This window comes from Podarcis melisellensis (genome assembly GCF_964234715.1).
Source record: "Podarcis melisellensis genome assembly, chromosome: 2".
In the NCBI taxonomy this organism is placed as follows: Eukaryota; Metazoa; Chordata; class Lepidosauria; order Squamata; family Lacertidae; genus Podarcis; species Podarcis melisellensis.
The window spans coordinates 114884691-114895456 of NC_138529.1; the positions used below are offsets into that span (position 1 = coordinate 114884691).

General features: G+C 49.3%; 2 protein-coding genes across 2 annotated transcripts in view; one reads left to right on the forward strand and one right to left on the reverse strand.

The window, feature by feature from the left end:
• The window catches only part of LOC309364699 (uncharacterized protein), an 83069-nt gene that overhangs the window by 39985 nt on the left and 32318 nt on the right, over positions 1 to 10766 (forward strand). The window lies entirely within an intron of this gene.
• LOC309364584 (uncharacterized protein) lies at positions 2048 to 9717 on the reverse strand. The gene is made up of 4 exons (XM_081902204.1): positions 9474 to 9717; positions 6052 to 6819; positions 5785 to 5911; positions 2048 to 4357 (listed from the first exon to the last, which is right to left on the reverse strand). The coding sequence occupies exons 1-4, from the start codon at positions 9582 to 9584 to the stop codon at positions 3444 to 3446; spliced, it is 1920 nt and encodes a 639-aa protein (XP_081758330.1). The 5' UTR covers positions 9585 to 9717; the 3' UTR covers positions 2048 to 3443.

Here is a 10766-nt window from a genome sequence, read left to right on the forward strand (position 1 = left end):
CCCTTCCAACTCTACAATTCTGTGATTTTAAGACTTACACCCACTCTAGCCTCCTTCCTGGGAAGCAAGCAACATCGTGTGAGTTCGAGGACACATTCCAGCCAGGCATAAACACTCAAGGAGGGTGTGGAGCAGGGAGGGTCAGGGGTGTGTTGAATGAGTGTTCAGAGCAGCAGGTGGAGAGCCTAGGAAGCCACCTTTGCCCAGTTGCAGCCAGACAAGGGAGAGCTTCCACCTGGAAGCCCAGCTTGCGAGTTTCCAGAGTTACCTGCGTATTTGCTCTTAGAAGAAAAACCATGGCAAGGTGTGCTCCAGAAGGGTTTTTATACATTTTATCCCTTTGTGGGCACCTCACAGCCCCGAAGTAGACCTGACCAGGGCTTTATTCATGCCACAAATCTAATAATAATAATAATAATAATAATAATAATAATAATAATAATAATAATAATAATAATTTATTTATACCCCACCCATCTGGCTGAGTTTCTCCAGCCACTCTGGGTGGCTTCCAATTGAGTGTTAAAACAATACAGCATTAAATATTAAAAACTTCCCTAAACAGGGCTGCCTTCAGATGTCTTTTAAAGATAAGATAGCTGCTTATTTCCTTCACATCTGAAGGGAAGGCATTCCACAGGGTGGGTGCCACTACTGAGAAGGCCCTTTGGTTCCCTGTAACCTCACTTTTCGCAATGAGGGAACCGCCAGAAGGCCATCGGCACTTGATCTCAGTGTCTGGGCTGAACGATGGGGGTGGAGATGCTCCTTCAGGTATACAGGACCGAGGCTGTTTAGGGCTTTAAAGGTCAGCACCAACACTTTGAATTGTGCTTGGAAACGTACTGGGAAAGGTAACCTCCAGCAGGGAGCTTTAAAAATTGTCATTGATCCTATTGGTAAGGGGTTTGTTTTCATAATAAAAATACAGCATTTTCCCCTCCGCTACTCTGTGTGTGGAGCATTATTTTGGACGCATCCAGCAACTAGGGGTTGGGGAACATCTGGACATCAGGTCTAATCCAGCCGCCCAGGTTTCCTTGTTTAGCCTGCCGGGTCTTTGGAGCCGCACCCAGCTGTCCTACAGCGGATGTCTACCATGGAGCAGGCAAAAGGGTGGGTAGCTGGGAATGACCTAAAGGGGTTTTGCAAAGCTCCGTTGCCCAGCTCTGCCCCTCTGCCCAGAACCCAACTGGATGTTGGGAAGAACTGTGCAAAGGACTTTTGGCAGGTGTCAATCAACTGACAACATTACAACATTGGATGGTGGAGCGTTGGGTTTTCCCTAAGAAGCAGAAGCCAGCAATGGGGAGAAAAGTCTATTGGACTGGAAGCCTAAAAGAAATGCTGAGCTAATAGTAAGGCCAGTTTAGATAAATGCTTTTATTATGCTCAATGCATGCATATAAAAATTGAAGACAGCAAGCGCCATCTTTCGAGAGGCATTCCTGAAATGCCTCATATATATGAATAATCTCAGAACAAATATTGTCTTTCCTCCCTTTAGAACACTTCTTTTTCTTCTATGCACATTTATTTGATGAATGTGATTCGTTGAACAACTTTGCTTTAAACTCTTCGCTGTGCACCACCCGAGTGCCAATTTATGAGGTAACACGGCCCTTGCCAATGGTGTGTGACCAAGTACTTTCGTTTACATGCCCCAAATCTTTCTGTGTTCAGCTTCCTTGGATCTCATGGATGAAGAACCGAGGCAGAACACTAAGAAGCAGAAGCTTTACTTTGACATTTCCAGAGCCCAAATCACTTTAGATCAGGGTCTGCGGAATCTTTTGGCCCCCCCAGATGGTGCTGGCACTCCAACTCCCATCAGCCCCTGCAGCCACCATGGCCAATGATCAAGGAGGATGGGAGATGACTTAACACTATACCACAGCGGCGTAGTGTGGGGGGTGCAGGGGGGGCCAGCCGCATTGGGCGCAACATCTGGGGGTTAGGGTTAGGGGGCGCAAATCCATGGGTTAGGGGGCGCAAATTACTTGCCTTGCCCCGGGTGCTGACAACCCACGCTACGCCACTGCTATACCAGTGGTCAGGTTAATGGAAATAGAAGCTATTAGTTTGAGGTGTCTGGACTGGGGGAAAAGCAGTGTTTGTTATGCCTGTTATACGGAAGTATCGTTATGCCAGGGACGGGGAATCTGCAGCCCTCCAGCTGTGGCTCCTAGTTTCCATAATGCCTAACTGCAGGTTATGCTGCCTAGGGGCAGATGGGAGGGCTGCCCCATCCATGAGTCTCAGGGCGGCAGTTGACTCAGGTTGGGAGGCTCAGGGGTGAGGCAGCAGATCCAGGCCCACGAGGAGTGAACCATTCTCCTGATCTGCCACTGTTGTGGCGTACTCCATTGTGCTCCCTCCGCCACTGCCTTTTCAGTCTCCATTTTCTTCCCTTTGTCTTGTAGCGGGGGGGGGGGGGGGAATGGCAGCACTGGAGTTGGCAGTGTAATCTGTGGGGGACACAGGGAGTCCCCCTCAGCAGGTGTGTGGGGCAGGACTCGTTGAGGGTGCAGCAGCACCGCTGTTTTGCCTCGGCGGCAGAATACCCCGGGCGAGCCAGCCCTGGAAGTCCAAATATCATCTGGAGGACTACCAGCCCCTCACACCCACAAGCCATACCACACTACTATACCCATAAGTGGCCAAACTAGACATGCGTCGCTCTCAGCCCTGCTCTGAATCCAGAAACAAGCCAGTCTGGAAGCAGAAAATGAGGGAATACGTGGCGCCTGCCGCAAAATGTCATATTGTGTAGTGTGGGTATTCCCTCCCGTTCGCAGACCTACAATCCCCTGAGTAGTTTAAACACTCAGTCCCTCTTGGCAGAAAACTATGGGCGTGGTAGTTCTGTGAGGGGGTTCATGGAAGCTGTCAATGTCCTAAAAGGACAGTTCCCAGGATGCTTTGGGGCAGCCAGTGTCAACTCTGGAAGTGTACACTCGATTCTGACCAAACCAAGCCTGGAGAACAATATACTCCCAACAAGTCCAGTTTGGTTCAACAGATATGGGGCTGGGGATCAAGGAGATTGGGCGAGGAGCTTCGATGTGTTGTTGGGATGCCAGCTCCCATCAGCAACACCCAGCACAGTCAATGGCCAGGGACGATGGGATCTGTACTTCAGAAAACACCCAGCAAACACTTCTACCTATTGCCACCCAGGAGGAGGAGGAGGTGAGATTTACATGGGGGAAGTTTCTTGTTTCCCAGCTCAAAAAAGACTCAAGAAGAATTCTGCAGGATCAGAGCAAAGGCCCATCTTTGTGAGAATCTTGTTCCTCACAATGGCCAAGCAGATGCCCCAATGAGAAGCCCCAAAGCAGGACAAAGCAAGCTCCCCGAAATCATTCCCCAACCACTGCCGTTCAGAGTCATGCAGTTTATCCTCTCACAAATTTGTCTTAACCTCAATTCTCCTACAAAACCTACGTAGTCCCCTCCGTTGTACCAAATGCTTCGGAATGCATTTTTTCGTGTACAAGGAGTTTGGCCCTCTGAGAGAAGCTTTTCATGCAAAGCAGGCATTTGAAAGGCTTCTCTCCGGTGTGGATTCTCATGTGTGTCCTAAGGTTTCCCTTTTGGCTGAAGCTTTTCCCACACTCAGGGCACTTGAAGGGAGTCTCTCCCGTGTGGGTTCTCTCATGTATGACGAGCTTGGACTTCTGGGAGAAACTTTTGTCGCAGTGACTGCATTTGTACGGGATTTCCCCCGTGTGGCTCCGCTCGTGGGCAATGAGGCTGCCCCTCTGAGAGAAGCTTTTCCCACAATAAAGGCACAGAGGCGGGTTCTCCCCCGTGTGGATTCTCTCATGAGTGATAAGGTAGCGTTTCCGGTTGAAGCTCTTCCCGCAGTGCGAACACTTGTAGGGCCTCTCACCCGTGTGGGTTCTCACATGTTCCCTGAAGAGTGAACCGCGGCTGAAGCTTTTCCCACAGTAGGAGCACTTATATGGGGCCTCTCCGGTGTGGATCCTCGTGTGTACCAGGAGGTCCCACGTCCGAGTGAAGCTATTCCCACAGAAAGAGCATTTATAGGGTTTCTCTCCAGTGGGGATTCTCTGATGGTTAAGAGTGGGCCTGAAGCTTCTCTTGGGATCCACACAGGTTGTTTGCCTGTCATGAGGCTGGACCCTGTTTTCTTCCCCATCCTCGTTATCCTCCAGACAGGAAACAGTTCTCTTTGGTTCTCTTTCCACTTCCTGCTGACTCCCAAATGTTATTCCCTTCCTGTACATCTTGAAACCTTTTTCTCTTCTCAAGGTTGCATCGTTTGGTTCCACTTGCTCAGAACGTTCCTTTTGAAGGCCAACCCCCTCCTTCTCATGCACCTGCCGGTCACCTGCAGCAGTAAACAATGGACAAATGAACAATTCCCATATTGTGCCCATTTTTACACAGCTACAATAGCTAAACTGACTCATTAGATTAGAGTTAAGGGCGGGGGGAGGGAAGGGAACAGAGGTGTGATAGTTTTGTGACAAGATGGGGGAAAATCATTGATCACAGTAAAAAAAAAAAAAAAGACATTACCAGAAAGGAATGATCTAAATATAATGTTTTCAAAGAATAATGTTTGGAACATAAGTAGGTATTGCCTTAATTAATATAGTACAGTGATGTTTACTGGACAGCATTGATAACCACAATGTCTCTAATTAGACATGTACGGCGCTGTGGGTTAAACCACAGAGCCTAGTGCTTGCCAATCAGAAGGTCGGCGGTTCGAATCCCCGTGACGGGGTGAGCTCCCGTTGCTCGGTCCCTGCTTCTGCCAACCTAGCTGTTCGAAAGCATGTCAAAGTGCAAGTAGATAAATAGGTACCGCTCCGGCGGGAAGGTAAACGGTGTTTCCGTGCTCTGCTCTGGTTCGCCAGAAGCGGCTTAGTCATGCTGGCCACATGACCTGGAAGCTGTCTGCAGACAAACACAGGCTCACTTGGCCTATAGAGTGAGATGAGCACTGCACCCCAGAGTCGCCTACAACTGAACCTAACGGTCTGGGGTACCTTTACCCCTACCTTTTTATGTTTTGATTTGTACATTGTTTCAGAAGAGGTGAACTGAGAAGGTCTGTCTTATAAATGTTTATACAGCTCAAGTTGAAGGCACTGAGCAACTGCAAAGGTACCTCTACAAGAAAATGTCTTTAGGTATTAAAGTGGTACCTCAGGTTACAGACGCTTCAGGTTACAGACTCTGCTAACCCAGAAAAAGTACCTCAGGTTAAGAACTTTGCTTCAGGATGAGAACAGAAATCGCGCAGCTGCGGCGCGGCAGCAGCGGGAGGCCCCATTAGCTAAAGTGGTGCTTCAGGTTAAGAACAGTTTCAGGTTAAGAATGGACCTCCAGAACGAATTAAGCATGTAACCCGAGGTACCACTGTAGTAATTAAATTATGAGGTATGTTACGTTTAAGTTTTGGGGTATTCCCCCCCCCCCCCGGTAGCCTTAAAAATTGTTTTTATGTATGGAATTGTTTTAAACTGTTTTAATGGTTAATGCTTTTACTGTAACGCGTAAATTTTGGGGGGAACAGATTCAGAAATGGAATCTAATAAATAAAGAAATATTGTAAATAAATGAAAACACATTTTTAAAAAGGAAGCCGCTTCCTCTTTTTTTATTTTGTCTGGCACATGGTCTGAACTGATGCAGGCAGACCGCCTGACCAAGAGCTGGGCTTAAGAACCAAGGAAATTCCTGAAGGGGGAAATTCCCCAGGGGTTGAAAACCATCAAGTATATTCAATGCACAGAGATTCCTTACCTGTCAAGTCTGCAATTTTGTCCTCTACCTGACCAGCCACTCTGAAGAGTTGCCCTTTCCAAAAGTTGGGAGGAACCTGGCTTGGCTCACAGGAATTCGGAGCTGTTTCTCCAGAAGGCCTCAGCACCTGAAACAGCCACGGGAGTCCCATTGATCCACTTTTATTTAACAAAACGTGTCTACTGCTAGATTGTACACAAAACATCTAAGCCGGTGTAGCCAACAAATGGTGCTCTCAAGATGCTGTTGGCAGCGTACAGACCTTACCTGCTGATCCCAACTCCTGGCATCTTGGATTTCCTGCCTCGTCAGGAAATCCTCCACGAGGGCCACCACCTGGCTGCAGGTCTCTGGGTCCTGCTCCCTGACTTGACCCTGTATTTCCTGGGGCAGGACGGCCAGGAACTGCTCCAGAACCACCAGCTCCAGGATCTGCTCCTTGGTGTGTCTCTCTGGCTTCAGCCACCGGCGACAAAGCTCCTGGAGTCGGCTCAAGACTTCTCGGGGGCCCTTGGCTTTCTCATAGCGGAACTGCCTGAAATGCCAGCGTCGTACCTCCAAGTCAACGGGGGCCTTGTCCAGAACCTCTATTTTGACTTGTTCTCCAGAGGAGTCCAGGATCTCATCGCCGCTTTCTCCTCGGGGCCGCTGGCCCGCTTTGGCCACTCCCTCAGAAGTGACCTGACATTCATTGATGTCTTCCCTTGGTGCAGGCCGGGGCACCTGCAGTTTGATCCCTCCCAAGCAAGGGGAACGCACAGCCTTCAGGAAGGCCTGCCATTGGCCTTCCCAACATTGCTGGAGCACACCCTCGCTCGGTTCCTGCTTAACCCGCTGCGACGCTTCCTCCGTCAAAACCAACTTGGCTGCGCCAACCAAATTTTTAACTGGTGGGCCTTCGCTTGTGCCTTCCTCCATGCCATCCCATAACCTGGGGCCTGCCGGATCCTGTTCATCTGTTTTCAGATTGGCTATCCTCTCCCCTTCAGCCATTTCCTTTAGCAAGGTGAAGCACCGACAGATTAGACCGAGGATCTGGACACAAAAAGAGCGCAAGTCTGTCAGTGGAGTAGATCCATTGACCCATTGACCCAAGAGTAGACCCATTGACATTACCCAAAAGGACAAACTTAGGTTTATTCATTTCAAAGGGCCTACTCCGAATATAGTAAGGGACGCGGGTGGTGCTGTGGGTTAAACCACAGAGTCTAGGACTTGCTGATCAGAAGGTCGGCAGTTCGAATCCCCGCGATGGGGTGAGCTCCCGTTGCTCAGTCTCTGTTCCTGCCAACCTAGCAGTTCGAAAGCACGTCAAAGTATAAGTAGATAAATAGGTATCGCTCCGGCAGGAAGATAAACGGTGTTTCCGTGCACTGCTCTGGTTCGCCAGAAGCGGCTTAGTCCTGCTGGTCACATGACCCGGAAGCTGTACGGCGGCTCCCTCGGCCAATTGTCCGCGACTGGACCTAATGGTCAGGGGTCCTTTTACCTTTACTCCGAATATAACTTAAGTCCACATCTATACTATACATTTAAAGCAGTATCATGTCACTTTAAATAGCCATGGCTTCCTGCAAAGAATCTTGGGAAATGAAGTTCTTTCATAGTGCTGAGATGTTAGGAGGCCCCTATTGCGTTCACAGAACTCCAATTTACAGAGCTCCCTGGGATGATGGATTGATTGTTAAAGCACTCTGGAAAGGGGACTTTCCTAACCACTCTCAGCACTCTTAAGAAACTATTATTTATTTATTGAATTTATATACTACCCTATACCCGGAGGTCTCAAGGCAGGTCACAAAAAAGATCACAGTATATAAAATAAAAATAACCCAATAATACCCGCCCCCACCACCAAAAAAGTCACATTTTAAAAGGGTATAGGATGTTGATCAGGTCAACCAAAGGCCTGGTTAAAAAGAAATGTTTTTGCCTGGCACCTAAAAGTGTATAATGAAGGCGTCAGGGTCCAGGTAGGTCCATATGGGAAGATCTCAGGGTCCAGGTAGGTCCATATGGGAAGAGGCAGTCCTTGAGGTGTTGCGGTCCTGAGCCATTTAAGGCTTTATAGGTCAAAACCAGCCCTTTGAATTGGGCCTGGAAACTAACTGATTCTGGTGAGCAACCTGGCCGCTCAATTCTGCACCAACTGAAGTTTCCAAACCATCTTCAGCGGCAGCTCTACGTATAACACTTTGCAGTTATACTACAGTTCCCAGGATTCTTTGGTGGAAGCCATGACTGTTTAAAGTGGGACGATACGGCTTTAAATATATAGTGAACTTGTAGACTTAGCTAGCAACAACCCAGTGGTTTTCTGTCCCACTTCCAAAGTTACCGTATTTTTCGCCCCATAGGACGCACTGGCCCATAGGATGCACCTAGTTTTTTGGGGGGGAAATAAAGGGGGGGAATTTCCTTTATCCCCCCCCCCCAAACCAGGTCGGGGAATCCAAACCAGGTCGGGGAACAGCGGGATGGCGGCGCTGCGCCTCCCCGCTGTCCCCCGAGCTTGTGGGGCTGGCACTGGGGAGAAGCGCACTTCTCCCCCAAGCTTGTGGGCTGCCCAATGTATGCCCGATGTATGCGCTCCGTGCAGGAGGATGCTATTGGCAGCCTAGGGAGCCCTGCGGGAACTCCCACAGGGCTCCCTAGGCTGTGGATGTTTGCCCGAAGTGCTGTGCGCTCTGCTTTCAGCGCGCCCCGCGCTCCGGGAAGCAGGCTGTTATCTGCAGCCTAGACAGCCCTGCGGGAACTCCCGCGGTCTCCCCAGGCTTGCTGATAGCTTCCTGAAGCTTGGAGAGCGAGAGGGGTCGGTGCGCACCGACCCCTCTCGCTCTCCAAGCTTCAGCGAAAGCCTGCATTCGCCCCATAGGACGCACACAGATTTCCCCTTCATTTGGGGAAGGGAAAAAGTGCATCCTATAGGGCGATAAATACGGTAATAACAATACTTACGACAACTGCATTATCAACAATTACAGTTGTTGTGAAGATTTAAGTGTGTCATTTCATCTTTAGTTGCATATACTTAAAACTTTTCAATTGTCACAGGCAGTACTTTTTGCATTTTGCCCGTGGGTACACTGTTGTTAGCTTTCAGAGGTTGCCACAAGTCTCTTCTGCCACTCTGCATTTACTCAGAGATGCCCTTGTCTGAACGGCAGTCGGCTGTGATCTGCCAAGGAGTTTGCCAACTGAAAAACAACAACAGCAACAGAAAAGCGCCCCATGTAGTCAACATTTCCAGACAGGAAGAAATTCAACAGGCAGAGCTTCCCACTCTCAAAGAGGCAATTAAGAAGGTCGCACCTGTTGAATTCCCCTCCACATGCCATGCAGCGGATTAAAAAGCATGAAGAGTGCTCTATGCATTAAACAACAGTATGCAACAGTATATTGAAACTTATCTCAGAAATGAGAAGGCTGATTTTGACTACAGGATCCAACACTTCCTCTTCCATACTTTTGAATTCCCCTCCCCAATCCAGGAGAGATTTTCCTACCTACCCCCCTCTCCCCAAATCCTGAAGCAGTTACCAGACTTGTTGTTGGTCTAACTCGGTACAAAGGCGCTTCCTATGTCCTTTTTGCAGCCACTGACGCCCTCAGTCTCCTGGGATTTTCTATCAGTTTCTCCCAACTTTTCTGCAAATGGCCCCTCCCTCCTAAATTCCCCTTTAGCTCACCTCTCCCTGCAAGCTGAGAGCAGCAACCCCCAGTTTCCCCCAAGGAAAGGGCAAGGTGGGGACAGGAAGTGGCTTCATCAGCTTCTCAAATGGCCTTGCCGATCTAGGCATTGTGCCTGCAGATCTCTATCAGCGTAACCCTTCACGCGCCGTGCTACAGAGGCTGCTTTCAGAAGCAGATGTTGTGGTTCAAGGCACCGGAGCAGGGACCAGATGCTTTCCTTTCTATCAGTTGGCAACCTTGGCTGCCACCTTTTAAAAAGAAGAAAAAGGAGTAGATGCTGCTTGCTTGAATTGTGACAGATCAGGCAAATAGTTAACAATTCATGCAGCCATAAGTCTGTTGGGGGAAAATCACGTGGGAATGGGTTGTATCAAACTTAAGGGTTGGGGCTTACTTCTGAGTAAGCATGCACAGGTTTAGAATACACATCACACACCATCTTATTGCTGCTCTTTACATGGGATCTGAGTGACTGAAAATTTAAGATCAGAGCTCAGGTCAGCTGGCTCTGGAGATTTCATTAACCTACTTTCAAGCCAACACTCTCAGCCTTATGGACTAGAAACCTGGGTATCTCTGTGTATGTGTTTGCTTGGAACGTTTCTGCATTCAGCGTTCAAGCCTGCACAAATGCAGCGCTGCAGCTTAATTCTTACGAGTGATATAAGAATTTTATTAGACTCCCGCCTGCCATTTCACCAACTCCAGGGCATGTAAATAAATGCCTGACGACACCTCAACTCCTTCCCTGCCCTTGCTAGGATAGAACCCTGCCTCCAAGCTGTCAAGTTCCTGCTCAGCCTCTTTTGCAGAGCCTGCCTGGAGCTGCCTTAGAACGCAGGGAAAGAGTTTAATAAGCAGCATCGACTCTCAAGCCTGCAGGGTTCCAATTGTGGTTGCTAACTTCCAGTGGCCCTGGGTTGCCCCCAAGGTTGGGGGAAGGGGGGGTGGCACACAGTGCATAATGTCACACACATTTCGCCCAGTCCACCCTTCTGCAAGGCCCTGCCGGTCCCTGAAGCATCAGGAGATGCTCTGCAGGCCAATGCAGTTTCATGTGTTGACGTTGCACCAGGCCCCCTCAATATGGGGGGTGGAGCGGCCTGGGCCCCTAAAGTTGGAGCTGCCTGGTAACTTCGTTAGCCAGTGTGGTGTAGTGGTTAAGAGCAGTAGTCTCGTAATCTGGGGAACCGGGTTCGCGTCTCCGCTCCTCCACATGCAGCTGCTGGGTGACCTTGGGCCAGTCACACTTCTCTGAAGTCTCTCAGCCCCACTCACCTCACAGAGTG